At 44.0% G+C, this 22,942-nt stretch overlaps 1 protein-coding gene and 1 long non-coding RNA gene across 4 annotated transcripts in view; one reads left to right on the top strand and one right to left on the bottom strand.

Annotated features, from left to right (window-relative positions):
• The window catches only part of kif18a (kinesin family member 18A), a 200,387-nt gene that overhangs the window by 61,219 nt on the left and 116,226 nt on the right, over positions 1-22,942 (top strand). For all 3 annotated transcript variants that reach the window (XM_070899693.1, XM_070899694.1, XM_070899695.1), the window contains exon 6: positions 330-527. In XM_070899693.1, the coding sequence (XP_070755794.1) occupies positions 330-527 (198 nt within the window). The remainder of the gene's footprint in view (positions 1-329; positions 528-22,942) is intronic.
• LOC139280153 (uncharacterized) overlaps positions 1-22,942 on the bottom strand; it is a 179,006-nt gene that overhangs the window by 49,975 nt on the left and 106,089 nt on the right. The gene's annotated exons all lie outside the window — the stretch shown is intronic.

The raw sequence follows: 22,942 nt of genomic DNA, 5'->3' as shown, positions 1-22,942 counted from the left end.
TCATTCTTCATGTTTACTTGAAGGATTTGGTAGTTTTCTGAAAAGTTTCAATGTCTAGTTGTACTTGACTTGCAGAGAGCTGACCTGGGGTCAGAGAGAATGAAGTCTGAGCTGGAGAAAGCTCATTTGCACTTGTACTAGCTTTATTATTTTAAGATTTTTTTTTTCAGCATAAGTTCCATCATGGGTATATAGTCTGCTTTACGTATTAGTCTGAAGCACATTTGGGAAGAATTTGTGTGCATGTTAAATATTTTAGTTTTTAGTTTAGTTCTCATAGCCTCAGGTTTTTCACGGCAGACCTCTTACACTGATCATTCATTTTACAGATTTATTTAAGGCAGCAGGATAGAACTGCAAACATCAATCAAAACATTAAAATTGCAAAAATGTGCCTCGTTGATTTAGCTGGATCTGAACGTATTAGTGCTATGAACATGAAAGAAGCTCGCTTCAGGGAGGGGGCAAATATTAACCGATCCCTCTTGGCCCTGGGAAGTGTCATCAATGCCTTAACAGATTCCAAGGTAAGAACGAATAGCTTTTGTAGAGTATTCTTTTCCTCTTTGCAGTTCAGCTACTGCATACCTTAAATTGGTGTTGCTGTGTTGCTGTTTTACTCTGGTTAGTTCATGAAACACTGATTTTTTAAAAAATTGCTTTATGGCATTTATGCTGCTAGCATGAGAGTTGATTTAAAATGTAAAAATTATGTTTTTGAGACCATTTCACGGAATGCCATATAAGAAGACAATAAATAGGAGCCGGAGTAGGCCATTCGGCCCCTCAAGCCTGCTCCACCATTCAACAAGATTATAGCTGATCATCTACTTCAACTCCACTTTCCTGCACTATCCCATATCCCTTGATTCCCTTAATATCAAAAAATCTATTGATTTCTGTCTGGAATATACTCAGTGACTGAGCCTCCACAGCCTGAAGAAATTTCTCCTCATCCCAGTCCTAAATGGCTGACCCCTTATTCTGAGACTATGAACCCTGGTTCTAGAATCCCCAACAAAGGGAAACATCTTCCCTACTTCTACCCAGTCAAGCCCTGTAAGAATTTTGTATGTTTCAATGAGATTACCCCTCATTCTTCTACACTTTAGAGAATATAGGTCTCGTCTACTCAATTTCTCCTCATAGGGCGATCCCCTCATAGAAACATAGAAAATAGGTGCAGGGATCCCCTCATCCCAGGAATCAGTCTGGTGAACCTTCGTTGCACTCCCGCTATGTAAGTATATCCTTCTTTAGGTAAGGTGACTACAACTACATGCAATACTCCAGATGTGGTCTCACCAGGGCCCTATATAAGTTCAGTAAGACATCTTTACTCTTATACTCAAATTCTCTTGTAATAAAGGCCAACATACCATTTGCCTTCTTAATTGCTTTCTGTCCCTGCATGTTAGAAACATAGAAAATAGGTGCAGGAGTAGGCCATTCGGCTTTGAGCCTGCACCGCCATTCAATAAGATCATGGCTGATCATTCCCTCAGTACCCCTTTCCTGCTTTCTCTCCATGCCCCTTGATCCCCTTAGCCGTAAGGGCCATATCTAACTCCCTCTTGAATATATCCAATGAACTGGCATCAACAACTCTCTGCGGCAGGGAATTCCACAGGTTAACAACTCTCTGAGTGAAGAAGTTTCTCCTCATCTCAGTCCTAAATGGCCTACCCCTTATCCTAAGACTATATGTTCCCTGGTTCTGGACTTACCCAACATCGGGAACATTCTTCCCGCATCTAACCTGTCCAGTCCCGTCAGAATCATATACGTTTCTGAGACCCCCTCTCATCCTTCTAAACTCCAGTGAATAAAGGCCCAGTTGATCCAGTCTCTCCTTATATGACAGTCCAACCATCCCTGGAATCAGTTTGGTGAACCTTTGCTGCACTCCCTCAATAGCAAGAACATCCTTCCTCAGATTAGGAGACCAAAACTGTACACAATATTCCAGGTGAGGCCTCACTAAGGCCCTGTACAACTACAGTAAGACCTCCCTGTTCCTATACTCAAATCCCCTAGCTATGAAGGCCAACATACCATTTGCCTTCTTCACCGCATGCTGTACCTGCATGCCCACTTTCAGTGACTGATGACCCAGGTCTCGTTGCACCTCCCCTTTTCCTAATCTGCCGCCATCCAGATAATAATCTGCCTTCATGTTTTTGCCCCCAAAATGGATAACCTCACATTTATCCACACTATACTGCATCTGCCATGCATTTGTCACTCACCTAACCTGTCCAAGTCACCCTGCAGCCTCTTAGCGTCCTCCTCACAGCTCACACCGCCACCCAGCTTTGTCATCTGCAAACTTGGAGATATTACACTCAATTCCTTCATCTAAATCGTTAATGTATATTGTAAAGAGCTGGGGTCCCAGCACTGAGCCCTGCGGCACTCCACTAGTCATTGCCTGCCATTCTGAAAAGGACCCGTTTATCCCGACTCTCTGCTTCCTGTCTGCCAACCAGTTCGCTATCCACGTCAGTACATTACCCCAAATACCATGCGCTTTGATTTTGCACACCAATATCTTGTGCGGGACCTTGGCAAAAGCCTTTTGAAAGTCCAAATACACCACATCCACTCGTTCTCCCTTGTCCACTCTGCTAGTTACATCCTCAAAAAATTACAGAAGATTCGTCAAGCATGATTTCCCTTTCATAAATCCATGCTGACTTGGTCCAATCCTGTCACTACTTTCCAAATGCGCTGCTATTTCATCCTTAATGATTGATTCCATTTTCCCCACTACTGATGTCAGGCTAACCGGTCTATAGTTACCCGTTTTCTCTCTCCCTCTTTTAAAAAGTGGTGTTACATTAGCTACCCTCCAGTCCATAGGAACTGATCCAGAGTCCATTGACTGTTGGAAAATGATCACCAATGCATCCACTATTTCTAGGGCCACTTCTTTAAGTACTCTGGGATGCAGACTATCAGGCCCCAGGGATCTATCGGCCTTCAATCCCATCAATTTCCCTAACACAATTTTCCGCCGAATAAGGATATCCTTCAGTTCCTCCTTCTCACTAGACCTACTGTCCCCTAGTACAATCGGAAGGTTATTTGTGTCTTCCTTTGTGAAGACAGAACCGAAGTATTTGTTCAATTGGTCTGCCATTTCTTTATTCCCCATTATAAATTCACCTGAATCCGACTGCAAGGGACCTACGTTTGTCTTCACTAATCTTTTTCTCTTCACATATTTATAGAAGCTTTTGCAGTCAGTTTTTATGTTCCCTGCAAGCTTCCTCTCGTACTCTATTTTCCCCCTCTAATTAAACCCTTAGTCTTCCTTTGTTGAATTCTAAATTTCTCCCAGTCCTCAGGTTTGTTGCTTTTTCTAACCAAATTATATGCCTCTTCCTTGGCTTTAACACTATCCTTAATTTCCATTGTTAGCCATGGTTGTGTCACCCACGCCGTTTTATTTTTACTCCAGACAGGGATGTACAATTGCTGAAGTTCATCCATGTGATCTTTTAAATGTTTGCCATTGCTTATCCACTGTCAACCCTTTAAGTATCCTTTGCCAGTCTATTCCAGCCAATTCACGCCTCATACCGTCAAAGTTACCTTTCCTTAAGTTCAGGACCCTAGTTTCCGAATTAACTGTGTCACTCTCCATCTTAATAAAGAATTCTACCATATTATGGTCACTCTTCCCCAAGGGGCCTCGCACAACAAGATTGCTAATTAGTCCCTTCTCATTACTCATCACCCAGTCTAGGATGGCCAGCTCTCTAGCTGGTTTCTCGACATATTGGTCTAGAAAGCAATCCCTAATACACTCCAGGAAATCCTTCTCCATAGCATTGCTACCAGTTTGGTTCGCCCAATCAATATGTAGATTAAAGTCGCCCATGATAACTGCTGTACCTTTATTGCACTCATCCCTTATTTCTTGTTTGATGCTGTCCCCAACCTCACTACTACTGTTTGGTGGTCTGTACACAACTCCCACTAGCATTTTCTGCCCTTTGGAATTCCGCAGCTCCACCTATACCGATTCCACATCATGCAGGCGAATGTCCCTCCTTACTATTGCATTAATTTCCTCTTTACACCAGCACCGCCACCCTGCCTCCTTCTCCTTTCTGTCTATCCTTCCTAAATGCTTGGATGTTGAGTTCCCAGCCTTGGTCACCCTGGAGCCATGTCTCCGTGATGCCAATGACATTATACCCGTTAACTGCTATCTGCGCAGTTAATTCGTCCACCGTAACTTTCAGTGATTCGTATAAAATCATTCACCATTTAAAAAATACTCTGCTATTCTATTTTTCCTACCAAAGTAGATAATGTCACATTTTTCCACATTATATTCCATTTGCCATGTTCTTTCCCACTTACCTGTCCCCTTGAAGTCTCTTTGCATCCTCCTCACAACTTACACTCCCACCTAGTTTTGTATCATCAGCAAACTTGGATATATTACATTTGGTCCTTCTGAAAATCCAATTGCGTCATATCCACTGCCCCCAACCCCCCCCCGCCTTATCTATTCTGCTAATTGCAATCTCAAAAAACTCAGATTTGTCAAACATGATTTCCCTTTCATAAATACTTATTGACTCTGCCCAATGCTATTATTATTTTCTAAGTGTCCTGTTACCACGTCCTTAATAATAGATTCTAGCATTTTCCCTACTGCTGATATCAGGCCAACTGGTCTGTAGTTACCCGTTTTCTCTCAACCTCCTTTCTTAAATAGCGGGGTTACATTTGCTACTTTCCAATCTGCAGAAACTGTTCTAGAATCTATGGATTTTGGAAGATGACAACCAATGCATCCACTATCTCTGCAGCCACCTCTTTTAAAACCCTAGGATGTAGGCCAACATGTCTTGGGGATTCATCAGCTTTCAGTCCTGTTAATTTCTGCAGTACTATTTTTTTACTAATACTAATTTCTTTCAGTTCCTCATTCTTTCTCCACTATTTCCGGAAGGTTTTTTGCGTCTTCTTCCGTGAAGACCAACACAAAGTATTTGTTTAATTTCTCTTCCATTTCCTTATTTCCCATTATAATTTCTCCTATCTCAGCCTGTAAGGGACCCACCTTTACTTTCGCTAATCTTTTCCTTTTTACATACCTATAGAAGCTTTTACAGTCTGTTTTTATGTCTCTTGCTAGATTCCTTTCATTCTATTTTCCCTTTCTTTATCAATTTCTTGTGCCTCCTTTGCTGAATTCTAAATCCTCCCAGTCCTCAGGCTTACTACTTTTTTTGGCAACATTAAAGCCTCTTTTTTAAAAATCTAATATTATCTTTTATTTGTCTTATTATCCACGGTTGGATCATTTTTCCTGTGCTGCTTTTATTCCTTAAGGGAATGTATATTCGTGCGAATTATTTCTTTAAATGTTTGCCATTGCTTTTCTCCTATCATATCTTTTAATCTAGTTTCCCAACCTACCTTAGCCAACTCGCCTCGCATACCTACGTAGTTTGCTTTGTTCACGTTTAGGACCATAGTTTTGGGCTTAACTAAATCACTCTCAAACTCAACATAAAATTGTATCATATTATGATTCACTGCTCCCCAGGGATCCTTTACTAAAAGGTTATTAATTATCCTGTTTCATTGCAAAGTACAAGATCTAAAATAGCCAATTCCCTCCGTAGGTTCCTTGACATACTGATCTAGAAAACTATCTTTAATGCATTCCATAAACTCTTCATCTGCACTATTTCTACAAATTTGGTTTACCCAGTCTATATGAAAGTTAATGTCTCCCATGATTACTGTATTACCCTTGTTACATGCATTTTTAATTTCCTGGTTTATACTCTGCCCAACACTACAACCACTGTTAGGAGGCCTACAGACTACTCCCAGTGGTGTTTTCTGCCCCTTGTTGTTTCTTAGCTCCACCCAAACTGATTCTACATTTTTTTTTTTCCGAGCGAAGAACCTTTCTCTCTCTTGCCTTTATTCCTTCTTTCACCGAGCGGCTGCAGGGCATTCTGGGGGGGGAGAGGGTGAACAGCCAGGGGTCATGGTCCGTATCGGTACCAATGACAGAGGTCGGAAGAGGGATGAGGTCCTGCAGGCAGAGTTTAAGGAGCTCGGAGAGAGATTAAAAAGCAGGACCTCAAAGGTAATAATCTCTGGATTACTCCCAGTGGCACGAGCTAGTGAGTACAGAAATAGGAGGAGAGAGCAGATGAATGCGTGGCTGGAGAGATGGTGCAAGAGGAAGGACTTTAGATTCTTGAGGCATTGGGACCTCTTCTAGGGAAGGTGGGACCTGTACAAGCCGGATGGGTTGCACCTCAACAGAGCCGGGACCAATATCCTCGCGGGGGGTGAGGGGGTTGCTAGTGCTGTTGGGGGGGGTTTGAGCTGGCTTGGCAAGGGGATAGGAACCTGAGAATAGATTCAGTAGGGAGGGGAGTAAAGCTGGAATTGGAAAGCAAAAATGTAGAAAGTGAATTTGAAGGACAGAGGAAACAAGGGCTAGAAAGTAGTCAACAAGGAGGTCTGGCTGTACTAAATGGTATATACTTCAATGCAAGGAGTTAGCGAATAAGGCAGATAAGCTAAGAGCAGAGGTAGACACTTGGGAATATAATATAGCTATTACAGAGGCATGGCTAAAAAAGGGGCAGGTATGGCAGCTCAACATTCCTGGTTTCAGGATCTTCAGACAGGATAAAGAGGGGTGTAAAAAGGGAGGGTGGGTTGCGGTATTGACTAAAGAAACTATTACAGCTGTGAGGAGGGATGATATGTTAGAGGGATCATCAAACAAGGCCATATGGGTCGAACTGAAAAACAAAAAAGGGGCAATCATACTCCTGGGAGAGTACTATACACCCCCAAACAGTGAGAGGGAGATAGAAGAGCAAATATGTAAGCAAATTTCTGATATGTGCAAAAACTATAATAGGGGATTTCAACTATCCTAACACTAACTGGAACAAAATTAGTGTGAAGGGTATAGAGGGTGCAGAATTCCGAAAATGCATCCAAGAGAACTTTTTTAGTCAGTATGTAGCAAGCCCAACACGGGATGGAGCGGTTCTGGATTTAGTTTTAGGGAATTAAGCTGGGCAGGTGGAAGGGGTAACCGTAGGAGAGCACTTAGGTGCTAGTGACCATAATTCAGTTAGATTTAAGGTAATTATAGAAAAGGACAAGGGTAGACCAGGAATAAAAGTTCTAAATTGGGGAAAAGCCAACTTCGCTAAGCTGAGAAGTGATTTGGCTATAGTAGACTGGAAACGGCTTCTTAAAGGTAAATCAGTGTCCGAACAGTAGGAGACATTCAAGGAGGAAATCCGTAGGGTTCAGGCCAAATATGTGCCATTAAAGAAAAAGGGTGGGAAGAACAAATCTAGAGCCCCCTGGATGTCAAGGGACGTACAGGGTTGGATAAAGAAAAAAAGGGAGGCTTATGACAGATACCGAGGGCTAAAGACTGCAGAATCTCTAGAGGAATATAGAAAGTCCAGAGGTGAAATTAAAAAGGATATTCCCAAAGCAAAGAGAGAGCATGAAAAATTCTTGGCAAGTAAAATCAAGGAAAACCCAAAGATGTTCTATAAATATATGGACTCCAAGTTTCGTCCCGCGGCGAAAACGGCGCACCTCCGAGCTGGGCTCCTGTTTTTCGCGCCGAAAACTGCGCCTAAAAAAAAGTCCGATATTCTGGAGCTCGATGTCTGCTTGGCGCGGCGCGCTCTTCGCAGCAGGGGGCGGAGCCTAACACTCGCGCCGATTTTCTAAGTAGCAGGAGGCGGGTACAATTTAAATTGGCCTTCGTGGTGCCGGCAACCCTGCGCGTGCGCGTTGGAGCGTGCGCGCATGCGCAGTCTCACACAAGCATTGGCACTCGGCCATTTTTAAAAATACTGCAGAATAAGTGAAGATTTGTTTCTTGGACCCCTGCAAAGGCTTGTAATTTAATTTTTTTTTTATATTTCTGTGTGTGAGGGAGTGCTTTTAGCAGCACTGCTGAATAAATCACCTGCTGAAATCAGTGAGTTCAGCTTTTCACTGCTAAACTTGCAGAACCAGTGCTGCATTGGTGCATGCAAATTAAGGACTGTGTGTTTGGAGAAATAAGAGTGCCAATTCAACTTTGCAATAATACGTGGTGTTGACAATGCAGCACCCATTCTGCGAATTTAAATATAAAACTGTCGATGTGGCTGCCTCTCCCTGTCCAAATGGCCTCAGTCCCCCTCACAGCTCGAAGGCTGCTGCTGTATCTTCGGCTGCCGTTGAGCCACTGACGCCGCCCCTAAAGCGTGGCCGAATGGCCTCAAGCACCAGAAAGAGCTGCGTGTGTCCTGCGTTGATTCTTCGGCTGCCGGCCAGCCACTGACTCCGCTGATATCTCATGGCCGAATGGCCTCGGGTCCGTCCGGTGCTGCTTCTTCGCGGCCAGCCACGAAGAGAATGAAGGCCTGCCTCAAGCACTGCAGCTCAGCTCGAAGCTTGCTGCCGCTGCCGTCGAGACACTGACGCCACACCCCTGCCTGTCTCCAACATGAAAGGTCTGCCTGAAGCACAGCAGCTCGAAGGCTGATGCTATTTCACACAGGTAGGAACATGGTTTATTTAATCTTTTCTTTGCTTATAAATTTTTATTCAGGTTGGATTTATTTGTATAATATTTGTATAAGTATGACTAAGGATTGATTGTAGAATTTAATGACTTCCCTCCCCTGCCCCCCCATTCCCCACGCCTAATTTGTAATCTACGCCTGATTTTCTAAAGTGTAGACAAGGTTTTTTCGAGCGTACAAAAATCTTCACTTACTCCATTCTAAGTTAGTTTGGAGTAAGTTTTCACTCACGAAACTTTGAAATCAGGCGTAAGTGGCCAGACACGCCCCCTTTTGAAAAAAAAATTCTGTTCCAAAGTGAAACTGTTCTAACTGACTAGAACTGGAGCAAACTAAATGACGAGAATTCCGATTTCTAAGATACTCCGTTCTACACCAGTTGTTCCTAAAAATCAGGAGAAAATCATGTGGAAACTTGGGGCCATTAAGAGCAAGAGTATAACTCAAGAAAAGGTAGGACCTATTAGAAACTATATAGGGAAGATGTGGAGATGGTTCTTAATGAATACTTTGCGTATGTTTTCACAAAAGAGCGGGGTGATACAGACACTACTATCGAGGAGGAGAAGTGTGAAATATTAGATGAAATAAACATAGTGAGAGAGAAGGTATTAAGGGGTTTAGCAGCTTTGAAAGTGGATAAGTCCCCAGGCCCGGATGAAATGTATCCCAGGCTGTTAAGTGAAGCAAAACAGGCTTTGATCGTTTTCCAATCCTCTCTGGCTTCAGGTGTGGTGCCAAAGGACTGGAGGATTGCTAATGTGGTACCTTTGTTTAAGAAGGGAGAAAGGATTAGACTGAATAATGACAGGCCAATCGGCCGAACCTCAGTGGTGGGGAAATTAATTGGAAAAAATCCTGAAGGACAGTATAAATCTTCACTTGGAAAGACACGGATTAATCAAGGACAGCCAGCACGGATTTGTTAAGGGAAGGTCATGTCTGACTAACTTGATTGAATTTTTCTAGGAGTTAACCAGGAGGATCGATGATGGCAAAGCATAGTGTATATGGATTTTAGCAAAGTTTTTGATAAGGTCCCACATGGCAGACTGGTCACAAAAATAAAAGCCCATGGGATGCAGGGCAAAGTAGCAAGTTGGATCCAAAATTGGCTTAGAGGTAGGAAGCCAAGGGTAATGGTTGATGGGTGTTTTTGCGACTGGAAGGATGTTTCCAGTGGCGTTCCGCAGGGCTCAGTACTAGGTCCCTTGCTTTTTGTAATATGCATCAATGATCTAGACTTGAATATAGGGGGTATGATTAAGAAGTTTGTAGATAATACTATAATCGGCTGTGTGGTTGATAAAGAAGAAGAAAGCTGCGGACTGCAGGAAGATATCAATCAACCAGTCAAGTGGGCAGAACAGTGGCAAATGGAATTTAATCTAGAGAAATGTGAGGGCGAACAAGGAAAGGAAATATACCTTAAATGGTAGGATACTGAGGTGTAGAGAAACAAAGTGTCCTTGGAGTGCAGGTTCACAGATCCCTGAAAGTAGCAGACCAGGTAGATAAGGTGGTTAAGAAGGCATATGGAATGCTTGCCTTTATTAGCCAAGGCATAGAATACAAGAGCAGGGGGGTTATGCTTGAACTGTATCAAACACTGGTTAGACCACAGCAGGAGTACTGTGTGTAGTTCTGGTCACTGCATTACAGGAAGGATGTGATTGCACTGGAGAGGGTACAGGGGAGATTACCGGGAGAGGAGAATCTTAAGCTATGAGGACAGATTAGATAGACTGGATGTGTTTTCATTGGAACAGAGGAGGCTGAGGGGAGACCTCATTGAGGTGTATAAAATTATGACGGGCCTAGATGTAGTGGATAGAAAGGGCCTATTTTCCTCAGCAGAGGGGTCAACGACCAGGGGGCATAAATTTAAAATAATTGGTAGAAAGTTTAGAGGGGATTTGAGGGGAAATTTCTTCACGCAGAGGGTTGTGGGGGTCTGGAACTCAATTGCCTGAAATGGTGGTAGAGGCATAAATCCTCACCACATTTTAAAAGTACTTGGATGTGCACCTGAAGTGCCATAACCTGCAGGGTTACAGACCGAGAGCTGGAAAGTGGGATTAGGCTGGATAGCCTCTTGTTGGCAGGCATTGTCATGATACGAATATAAGGAGCAGGAGTAGGCCACCTGGGCCCTCGAGCCTGCTCCGCCATTTAATAAGATCATGGCTGATCTGATCATGGACTCGGCTCCACTTCCCTGCCCGCTCCCCATAACCCTTTATCGCTCAAAAATCTGTCTGTGTCTCTGCCTTAAATATATTCAATGATCCAGCCTCCACAGCTCCCGGGGGCAGAGAATTCCATAGATTTACAACCCTCAGAGAAGAAATTTCTCCTCATCTCAGTATTAAATGGGCGTCCCCTTATTCTGAGATATGTCCTCTAGTTTTAGTTTCCCCTATGAATGGAAATAGCCTCTCTGCATTGAACTTGTCTAGCTCCCTCATTATCTTATATGTTTCGATAAGATCACCTCTCATTCTTCTGAACTCCAGTGAGTATAGGTCCAACCTACTCAACCTCTCTTCATCAGTCAATACCCTCAGCATTGAGCGGCAGCAGTTCGGGAGGCAAGAGGCCTACAAAAGGCCCGTCAGCGAGCAGTCCGGGGAGAGGCGGGAGTTCGGGAGGCGAGCGGCCTACAAAAGGCCCGTCAGTGAGCAGTCCGGGTAGCGTCGAGAGGCGGGAGTTCGGGAGGCGAGCGGCCTACAAGAGGCCCGTCAGCAAGCAGTTCGTGGAGCGCCGAGAGGCGGGAGTTCGGGAGGCGAGCGGCCTACAAGAGGCCCGTCAGCGAGTAGTCCGGGGAGCATCGAGAGGCGGGAGTTCGTGGTCGAGAGGCCAGCTGGTGCAGCTGCAGCAGGGAGGCAAAAAGAAGTAGAAAGAAATTGAAAGGTGACGTTGCAGCCAAGGGGGCAAGTGAGTGGCTGGTGATTGGTAAGTAGTTTTTCTTTTTCTTTATCAGTAAGTAACATTTATCATTGTTGTTGCCAAATTAAGTTTATCTCGGGGTTAAGTCATGGCAGGACAGCTCGGACACGTGTTATGCTCCTCCTGAACTATGTGGGAAGTCGGGGACGCTTCCGGTGTCCCTGACGACGATGTGTGCGGGAAGTGTATCCGCCTCCAGCTCCTGACGAACCGCATTGCGGCCCTGGAGCTGCGGGTGGATGAACTCTGGAGCTTCAACGATGCTGAGGATGACGTGAATAGCACGTTTAGCGAGTTGGTCTTACCGCAGGTAAGGGTACACAGCCAGATAGTAAATGGGTGACCAACAGGAATAGCAGTGCAAGGTAGGTAGTGCAGGGGTCCCCTGCGGTCATCCCCCTGCAAAACAGATACACTGCTTTGGGTACTGTTGAGGGGGATGACTCATCAGGGAAGAGCAGCAACAGCCAAGTTCATGGCACCGTGGGTGGCTCTGCTGCACAGGAGGGCAGGATAAAGAGTGGGAGAACTATAGTGATCGGGATTCGATTGTAAGGGGAATAGATGGGCGTTTCTGCGGCCACAACCGAGACTACAGGATTGTATGTTGCTTCTCTGGTGCAAGGTTCAAGGATGTCTCGCAGCAGGTGCAGGACATTCTGAAAAGGGAGGGTGAACAGCCAGTTGTCGTGGTGTGTATAGGTACCAACGATATAGGTAAAAAACGGGATGAGGTCCTACGAGATAAATTTAGTGAGCTAGGAGCTAAATTTAAAAAGTAGGTCCTCAAAAGTAGTAATCTCAGGATTGCTACCAGTGCCACGTGCTAATCAAAGTAGGAATCGCAGGATAGCTCAGATGAATACGTGGCTTGAGGAGTGGTGCAGAAGGGAGGGATTCAAATTCCTGGGACATTGGAACCGGTTCTGGGGGAGGTGGGACCAGTACAAGCCGGACGGTCTGCACCTGGGCAGGACCGGAACCAATGTCCTAGGGAGAGTGTTTTGCTAGTGCTGTTGGGGAGGAGTTAAACTAACATGGCAGGGGGATGGGAACCTATGCAGGGAGACAGAAGGAAATAAAATGGAGGCAGAAGCAAAAGATAGAAAGGAGAATATTAAAAGTGGAGGGCAGAGAAACCTAAGGCAAAAAACAAAAAGGGCCACATTACAGCAAAATTCTAAATGGGCAAAGTGTGTTAAAAAGACAAGCCTGAAGGCTCTCTGCCTCAATGCGAGGAGTATTCAGAATAAGGTGGACGAATTAGCTGTGCAGACGGCAGTTAACGGATATGATGTAATTGGTATCAGGGAGACATGGCTCCAGGGTGCCCAAGGCTGGGAACTCAACATCCGGGGTATTCAACATTCAGGAAGGATAGGCAGAGAGGAAAAGGAGGCGGGGTGGCATTGCTGGTTAAAGAGGAAATTAATGCAATAGTAAGGAGGGACATTCGCCTGGATGATGTGGAATCGGTGTGGGTGGAGCTGTGGAATACCAAAGGGCAGAAAACGCTAGTGGGAGTTGTGTACAGACCACCAAACAGTAGTAGTGAGGTTGGGGACAGCATCAAACAAGAAATAAGAGATATGTGCAATAAAGGTACAGCAGTTATCATGGGCGACTTTAATCTATATATTGATTGGGCTAACCAAACTTGTAGCAATGCGATGGAGGAGGATTTCCTGGAGTGTATTAGGGATGGTTTTCGAGACCAATATGTCGAGGAGCCAACCAGAGAGCTGGCCATCCTAGACTGGGTGATGTGTAATGAGAAGGGACTAATTAGCAATCTTTTTGTGCGAGGCCCCTTGGGGAAGAGTGACCATAATATGGTAGAATTCTTCATTAAGATGGAGAGTGAAAGTTCATTCAGAAACTAGGGTCCTGAACTTAAGGAAAGGTAACTTCGATGGTATGAGGCGTGAATTGGCTAGAATAGACTGGCAAAGGATGCTTAAAGGGTTGACGGTGGATAAACAATAGCAAACATTTAAAGATCACACGGATGAATTTCAGCAATTGTACATCCCTGTCTGGAGTAAAAATAAAACTGGGAAGGTGGCTCAACCATGGCTAACAAGGGAAATTAAGAATAGTGTTAAAACCAAGGAAGAGGCATATAAATTGGCTAGAAAAAGCAACAAACCTGAGGACTGAGAGAAATTTAGAATTCAACAGAGGAGGACTAAGGGTTTAATTAAGAGGGGGAAAATAGAGTACGAGAGGAAGCTTGCAGGGAACATAAAAACTGACTACAAAAGCTTCTATAAATATGTGAAAGGAAAAAGATTAGTGAAGACAAACGTAGGTCCCTTACAGTCGGATACAGGTAAATTTATAATGGGGAACAAAGAAATGGTAGACCAATTGAACAAATACTTCGGTTCTGTCTTCACGAGGGAAGACACAAATAACCTTCCGAATGTACTAGGGGACAGTGGGTCTAGTGACAAGGAGGAATTGAAGGATATCCTTATTAGGCGGGAAATTGTGTTAGGGAAATTGATGGGATTGAAGGCCGATAAATCCCTGGGGCCTGATAATCTGCATCCCAGAGTATTTAAGGAAGTGGCCCTAGAAATAGTGGATGCATTGGTGATCATTTTCCAACAGTCAATGGACTCTGGATCAGTTCCTATGGTCTGGAGGGTTGCTAATGTAACACCACTTTTTAAAAAAGGAGGGAGAGAGAAAACGGATAATTATAGACCAGTTAACCTGACATCAGTAGTACGGAAAATGTTGGAATCAGTCATTAAGGATGAAATAGCAACGCATTTGGAAAGCAGTGACAGTATCGGTCGAAGTCAGCATGGATTTATGAAAGGGAAATCATGCTTGACGAATCTTCTGGAATTTTTTGAGGATGTAACTAGCAGAGTGGACAAGGGAGAACTAGTGGATGTGGTGTATTTGGACTTTCAAAAGGCTTTTGCAAAGGTCCCGCACAAGAGATTGGTGTGCAAAATCAAAGCGCATGGTATTGGGGGTAATGTACTGACGTGGATAGCGAACTGGTTGGCAGACAGGAAGCCGAGAGTCGGGATAAACGGGTCCTTTTCAGAATGGCAGGCAGTGGCTAGTGGAATGCCGCCGGGCTCAGTGCTAGGACCCCAGCCATTTACAATATACATTAATGATTTAGATGAAGGAATTGAGTATACTATCTCCAAGTTTGCAGATGACACTAAACTGGGTGGCGGTGTGAGCTGTGAGGAGGACACTAAGAGGCTGCAGGGTGACTTGGACAGGTTAGATGAGTGGGCAGATGCAGTATAATGTGGATAAATGTGGTTATCCATTTTGGGGGCAAAAACATGAAGGCAGAATATTATCTGAATGGCAGCAGATTAGGAAAAGGGGAGGTACAACAAGGCCTGGGTGTCATGGTTCATCAGTTATTGAAAGTTGGCATGCAAGTACAGCAGGCGGTGAAGAAGGCAAATGGTATGTTGGCCTTCATAGTTAGGGGATTTGAGTATAGGAGCAGTGAGATCTTACTGCAGTTGTGCAGGGCCTTGGTGAGGCCACACCTGGAGTATTGTGTACAGTTTTGGTCTCCTAACTTGAGGAAGGACATTCTTGCTATTGAGGGAGTGCAGCGAAGGTTCACCAGACTGATTCCCGGGATGGTGGGACTGACATATCAAGAAAGACTGGATCAACTGGGCTTGTATTCACTGGAGTTCAGAAGAATGAGAGGGGATCTCATAGAAACATTTAAAATTCTGATGGGTTTAGACAGGTTAAATGCAGGAAGAATGTTCCCAATGTTGGGGAAGTCCAGAACCAGGGGTCACAGTCTAAGGATAAGGGGTAAGCCATTTAGGACCGAGATGAGGAGAAACATCTTCACCCAGAGAGTGGTGAACCCGTGAAATTCTCTACCACAGAAAGTTGTTGAGGCCAATTCACTAAATATATTCAAAAAGGAGTTAGATGTAGTCCTTACTACTAGGAGGATCAAGGGGTATGGCGAAAAAGCAGGAATGGGGTACTGAAGTTGTATATTCAGCCATGAACTCATTGAATGGCGGTGCGGGCTCAAAGGGCCAAATGGCTTACTCCTGCACCTATTTTCCATGTTTCTATGTTTATTCACTGGAATTTAGAAGGATGAGAGGGGAGCTCATAGAAACGTATAAGATTCTGACGTGACTGGGCAGGTTAGATATGGGAAGAATGTTCCCGATGTTGGGGAAGTCCAGAACCAGGGGACATAGTCTTAGGATAAGGGGTAGGCCATTTAGGACTGAGATGAGGAGAAACTTCTTCACTCAGAGTTGTTAACCTGTGGAATTCCCTGCTGCAGAGAGTTGTTGATAGTTCATTGGATATATTCAAGAAGGAGTTAGATATGACCCTTACGGCTAAGGCTAAGGGGATCAAGGGGTATGGAGAGAAAGCAGGAAAGGGGTACTGAGGGAGTGATCAGCCATGATCTTATTGAATGGCGGTGCAGGCTCGAAGGGCCGAATGGCCTACTCCTGCACCTATTTTCTATGTTTCTATGTTTCATCTCTGGAATCAACCTAGTGAACCTTCTCTGAACAGCCTCCAATGCAAGTATATCCTTCCTTAAATATGGAGACCAAAACTGTAAGCAGTGCTCCTGATTACTTGTTATAGCTGCATACTTAATTTTTGTTTTTTTATGGACAAGGACCCTCTGTAGTGCAGCACTTTTCAATTTTTCTCTATTTAAATTATATTTTGCTTTTCTATTTTTTCTGCCAAAGTCGATTACCTCACATTTTCCCACATTAAACTCCATCTGCCAAATTTTTGCCCACTCACTTAGCCTGTCTATATCCCTTTGCAAATTTTTTGAGTCCTCCTCACAATTTGCTTTCCCACCCATCTTTGTATCATTAACAAACTTGGCTACATTACACTCGGTCCCTTCATCCAAGTCATTAATATAGATTTGGACCAATATCCTCATGGGGAGTTTTGCTAGTGCTGTTGGCGAGGGATGAGAACCTGAGAACAAATTCAAAAGGGAAGGAAGTAAAGCAGAAATTGGATAGCAAGAATCTAGAAAGCAAATCTGGAAGACAGAGGAAATAGGGCTTAGTAAGTAGTAAGCAGGGAGGTCTTCCTGTGCTGAATGGTATATACTTTAATGCAAGGAGTATAGCAAATGGCGGATGAGCTAAGAGCACAAGTAGACACTTGGGAGTATGACATCATAGCCATTACAAAACATGGCTGAAAGAGGGGCAGGTTTGGCAGATCAATATTCCTGGCTACAGGATTTTTGGACAAGATAGAGAGGGGAGTAAAAAGGGCGGCGGGGGTGGGGGGTCGCGGTACTGATTAAATAAATAATTACAGCGGTGAGGAGGGATGATATGTTAGAGGGATCATCAAATAAGGCCATATGGGTCGAATTGAAAAATAAAAACGGGCAATCTGCTGGGCATGTATTATCAACCCTCAAACAGTGGAAGGGAGATAGAGGAACAAATATGTAGGCAAATTGCTGTGAAGTCCAAAAACCATAGGGTAGTTATAGTAGAGGATTTTGATTGTGACAAATTTAGCATGAAGGGTATAGAGGGTGCGGAATTCTTGAAATACATTCAAGAGAACTTTTTTAGTCAGTGTGTTGCAAGCCCAACACGAGAGGGGGCAGTCTTGGATTTAGTTTTGGGGAATGAAGCTGGGCAGGTTGAAGGGGTATTAGTGGGAGAGCACTTGGGTGCTAGTGACCATAATTCAGTCAGATTCAAGTTGGTTATGGATAAGGACAAGGATAGACCTGGAATAAAAGTTCCGAATTGGGGAAAAGCTAATTTTGCTAAGTTAAGGAGTAAATTGGCCATGGTGGACTGGAAACAGCTACTTCTGGGTAAATCAATGTCGGAACAGTGGGAGGCATTCAAGAAAGAGATCTGGAAGGCTCAGGCCAAACATGTGCCCTTAAAGAAAAAGGCTGGGAAAAATAATTCGAGAGCCTCCTGGATGTCTAGGGATTTACAGGGGAGGATTAAGAAAAAAAGGGAGGCTTATGTCATATACCGATAGCTAAATACTGTAGAATTTCTGGAGGAATATAGAAAGTTAAGAGGCAAAATTAAAAAAGATATTAGGAATGCTAAGAGAGAACACGAGAAATTCTTGGCCAGTAAAATTAAGGAAAACCCCAAGATGTTCTATAAATATATTAAGAGTAAGAGGGTAACTAAAGAAAGGGTAGGGCCTATTAGAGACCATGAGGGTAATCTTTGTGTGGAGGTGGAAGATGTTGGTAGGGTTCTTAACGAATACTTTGCATCTGTTTTCACAAAGAAAAGACGCAATTCAGGTACTGTTATCGAGGACAAGTGTGATATTCTGGATGAAATAAATATAGTGAGAGAGGAAGTATTAAGGGGCTTAGCAGCTTTGAAAGTAGATAAGCCCCCAGGCCCGGATGAAATGCATCCCAGGCTGTTGAGCGAAGTAAAAGAGGAAATAGCAGAGTCCTTGACCATCCTTTTCCAGTCCTCTTTGGATCTGGGCATGGTGCCGGGGGATTGGAGAACTGCTACTGTAGTAGTACCCTTGTTTAAGAAGAGAGAAAGGGATAAGCCGAGTAATTACAGGCCTGTCAGCTGAACCTCAGTGGTGGGATAATTATTGGAAAAAATCCTGAAAGACAGGATAAATCTACATTTGGAAAGGCAAGGCTTAATTAGGGACAGTTAGCACGGATTTGTTAAGTGAAGATCGTGTTTGACTAACCTGATTGAATTTTTTGAAGAGGTAACCAAGAGGGTCGATGAGGGTAGTGCGTACGTTGTAGTATATATGGACTTTAGTAAGGCTTTTGATAAGGTCCCACATGGTAGACTGGTCATGAAGGTTAAAGCCCATGGGATACAGGGCAAAGTGGCAAGTTGGATCCAAAATTGGCTTGGAGATAGGAAGCAAAGGGTAATGATTGATGGATGTTTTTGTGACTGGAAAGATGTTTCCAGTGGGGTTCCGCAGGGCTCAGTACTGGGTCCTTTGCTTTCTGTGGTAGATAGCAACGATTTAGATTTGAATATAGGGAGTATGATTAAGAAGTTTGCAGACGATACTAAAATTGGCTGTATGGTTGATAATGAAGAGGAAAGTCATGGGCTGCAGGAAAATATCAATCAACTGGTCAGGTGGGTAGAGCAGTGGCAAATGGAATTTAATTCAGAGAAATGTGAGGTGATGCACTTTGGGAGGGCTAGTAAGGAAAAGGTAGGCCACTTAATAGTGTAGATGAATAAAGGGACCTTGGAGTGCTTGTCCACAGATCCCTGAAAGGAGCAGGCCAGGTGGTTAAGAAGGCATATGGAATGCTTGTCGAGGCATAGAATATAAGAGCAGGGAGGTTATGCTTAAATTGTATAATACTTTGGTTAGGTCACTGCTGGAGTATTGCGTGCAGTTCTGGTTGCTGTATCATAGGAAGGACGTGATTGCACTAGAGAGGGTGCAGAGGAGATTTACTAGGAAGCTGCCTGGAATAGAGAATCTTAGGTATGAGGACAGATTGGATAGGCTGGGTTTGTTCTCATTGGAACAGAGGAGGTTGAGAGGAGACCTCTTGAGATGTACAAAATATTGAGGGACCTGGACATAGTGGATAGTAAGGACCTATTTCCATTGGTGGGGTCTATTACGAGGGGGTGTAGTTTTAAGGTGGTTGGTAGAAGGTTTAGAGGGGATTTGAGGGGGGGGCTTCTTTACGCAGAGGGTTGTAGGGATCTGAAACTCGCTGCCTGGAAGAGTGGTGGATGCAGAAACCTTCACCAGCATAGTTTTATGAAAGTGAAAATCATGTTTGACAAATTTGCTGGAGTTCTTTGAGGATGTAACGAGCAGGGTGGATAATGGGGAACAAGTGGATGTGGTGTATTTGGATTTCCAGAAGGCATTCGATAAGGTGCCACATAAAAGGTTACTGCACAAGATTAAAAAGTTCACGGGTTTCGAGGTAATATTTTACCATGGATAGAGCATTGGCTAACTAACAGAAAAAGAGTCTGGATAAATGTGTCATTTTCAGGTTGGCAAACAGTAACTGGTGAGGTGCCACAGGGGTCGGTGCTGGAGCCTCAACTATTTACAATAGAAACATAGAAATTTACAGCGCAGGAGGAGGCCATTTCGGCTCATCGTGTCCACGCCGGCTGACAAAGAGCCGCACGGCCTTTGGTCAGCAGCCCTAAAGGTTACATATAAACCTATGAACAATGACGGAAAGGCAAAGAGCACCCAGCCCAACCAGTCCACCTCACACAACTGCGACACCCCTTATAGTGAAACATTCTACACTCCACCCCAACCGGAGCCATGTGATCTCCTGGGAGAGGTAAAAACCAGATAAAAAACCCAGGCCAATTTAGGGAGAAAAAATATGGAAAAATTACTCTCCAATCCATCCAGGCGATCGAAACTAGTCCAAGAGATCACCCTGGCCCTATTCGAATCCCTGCAATACTTACCATTATATCTGCGCCATCCAACAAAAGGTCATCCAGTCTAATCCCAATTACCAGCTCTGGATCCGTAACCCTGCAGATTACGGCACTTTAAGTGCCCATTCAACCATCTCTTAAAAGTGGTGAGGGTTTCTGCATCCACCACACTTCCAGGCAGCGAGTTCCAGATCTCCAATATTTACGCTTCAAGCCTCCCCTCAAATCCCTTCTCAACATTCCACCTTAAAACTATGCCCCCCCCATAATAGACCCTTCCACCAATGGAAATCGGCCCTTACTATCCACTATGTCCAGGCCCTTCATTATTTTGTACACCTCAATGAGGTCTCCTCTCAACCTCGTCTGTTCCAATGAGAACAAACCCAGCCTATCCAATCTGTCCTCATAACTAAGATTCTCCATTCCAGCAGCATCCTAGTAAATCTCCTCTGTACCCTCTCTAGTACAATCACATCCTTCCTATAATACGGCGACCAGAACTGCATGCAGTACTCCAGCTCTGGCCTAACCATGGATATAATGAGTATTAAGTACAATTTAAGCACAACCTCCCTGCTTTTAAATTCTATGCCTCGGCCAATAAAGGCAAGCATTCCGTATGCCTTCTTTAACTACCTTATCCACCTGGCCTGCTACCTTCAGGGATCGGTGGACAAGCACTCCAAGGTCCCTTTGTTTATCTACACTATTAAGTGGCCTACCGCTTAATGTGTATACCCTTTCCTTATTAGCCCTCTCAAAGTGCATCACCTCACACTTCTCTGAATTAAATTCCATTTGCCACTTCTCTGCCCACCTGACCAGTAGATTGATATCCACCTGTAGCACATGACTTTCCTCTTCATTATCAATATGCCTGCAATAAAGGTACAGCAGTTATCATGGGCGACTTAAATCTACATATTGATTGGGCTAACCAAACTGATAGCAAAATGCAGTGGAGGAGGATTTCCTGGACTGTGTGACGGGTGGTTTTCTACACCAATATGTCAAGGAACCAACTAGAGGGCTGGCCATCCTAGACTGGGTGATGTGTAATGAGAAAGGATTAATTAGCAATCTTGTTGTGCGAGGCCCCTTGGGGAAGAGTGACCATAATATGGTAGAATTCTTTATTAAGATGGAGAGCGACACAGTTAATTCAGAGACTAGAGTCCTAAACTTAAGGAAAGGTAACTTCGATGGTATGAGACATGAATCGGCTAGAATAGACTGGCAAGTGATACTTAAAGGGTTGACGGTGGATAGGCAATGGCAAACATTTAAAGATCACATGGATGAAGTTCATCAAGTGTACATCCCTGTCTGGAGTAAAAATAAAACGGGGAAGGTGGCTCAACCGTGGCTAACAAGGGAAATTCAGGATAGTGTTAAATCCAAAGCAATTGGCCAGAAAAAGCAGCAAACCTGAGGACTGGTAGAATTTTATAATACAGCAGAGGAGGACAAAGGGTTTAATTAGGAGGGGGAAAATAGAGTATGAGAGGAAGCTTGCTGGGAACATAAAAACTGACTGCAAAAGCTTCTATGGATATGTGAAGAGAAAAAGATTAGTGAAAACAAACTTAGGTCCCTTGCAGTCAGATTCCGGTGAATTTATAATGGGGAACAAAGAAATAGCGAACCAGTTAAACAAATACTTTGGTTCTGTCTTCACAAAGGAAGACACAAATAACCTTCCGGAAATAGTAGGGGACCGAGGGTTTAGTGAAAAGGAGGAACTGAAGGAAATACGTAATAGGCGGGAAATTGTATTAGGGAAATTGATGGGATTGAAGGCCGATAAATCCCCAGGGCCTGATGGTTTGCATCCCAGAGTATTTAAGGAAGTGGTCCTAGAAATAGTGGATGCATTGGTGATCATTTTCCAACAGTCTATCGACTCTGGATCAGTTCCTATGGACTGGAGGGTAGCTAAAGTAACACCACTTTTTAAGAAAGGAGGGAGAGAGAAAACGAGTAATTATAGACCGGTTAGCCTGACATCGGTAGTGGGGTAAATGTTGGAATCAATTATTAAGGATGAAATAGCAGCACATTTGGAAAGCAGTGACGGGATCGGTCCAAATCAGCATGGATTTATGAAAGGGAAATCCTGCTTGTCAAATCTTGAATTTTTTGAGGATGTAACTGGTAGAGTGGACAAGGGAGAAGCAGTGGATATGGTGTATTTGGACTTTCAAAAGGCTTTTGCCAAGGTCCCACACAAGGGATTGGTGTGCAAAATTAAAGCACATGGTATTGGGGGTAGTGTACTGACATGGATAGAGAACTAGTTGGCAGACAGGAAGCAGAGAATCGGGGGGATAAACGGGTCCTTTTCAGAATGGCAGGCAGTGGCTAGTGGGGTGCAGCAGGGCTAAGTGCTGGGACCCCAGCTATTTACAATATACATTAATGATTTGGATGAGGGAATTGAGTGTAATATCTCCAAGTTTGCAGATGACACTAAGCTGGGTGGCGGTGTGAGCTCTGAGGAGGATGCTAAAAGGCTGCAGAGTGACTTGGACAGGTTAGGTGAGTGGGCAAACACGTGGCAGATGCAGTATAATGTGAATAAATGTGAGGTTATCTACTTTGGTGGCAAAAACACAAAGGCAGAATATTAACTGAAAGGCGGCAGATTAGGAAAAGGAGAGGTGCAATGAGACCTGGGTGTCATGGTACATCAGTCTTTGAAAGTTTGCATGCAGGTACAGCAGGCGGTGAAGAAGGAAAATGGTATGTTGGCCTTCATAGCTAGGGGATTTGAGTATAGGAGCAGGGAGATCTTACTGCAGTTGTACAGGGCCTTGGTGAGGCCTCACCTTGAATATTGTGTTCAGTTTTGGTCTCCTAATCTGAGGAAGGACGTTCTGGCTATTGAGCGAAGGTTCACCAGACTGATTCCTGGAATGGCAGGACTGACCTATCAGAAGA

This window comes from Pristiophorus japonicus, chromosome 14 (genome assembly GCF_044704955.1).
Source record: "Pristiophorus japonicus isolate sPriJap1 chromosome 14, sPriJap1.hap1, whole genome shotgun sequence".
Classification (NCBI taxonomy): Eukaryota; Metazoa; Chordata; class Chondrichthyes; family Pristiophoridae; genus Pristiophorus; species Pristiophorus japonicus.
Note: the sequence above shows the minus strand (reverse complement) of the source record. Positions and strands in the feature narration are given on the sequence as shown.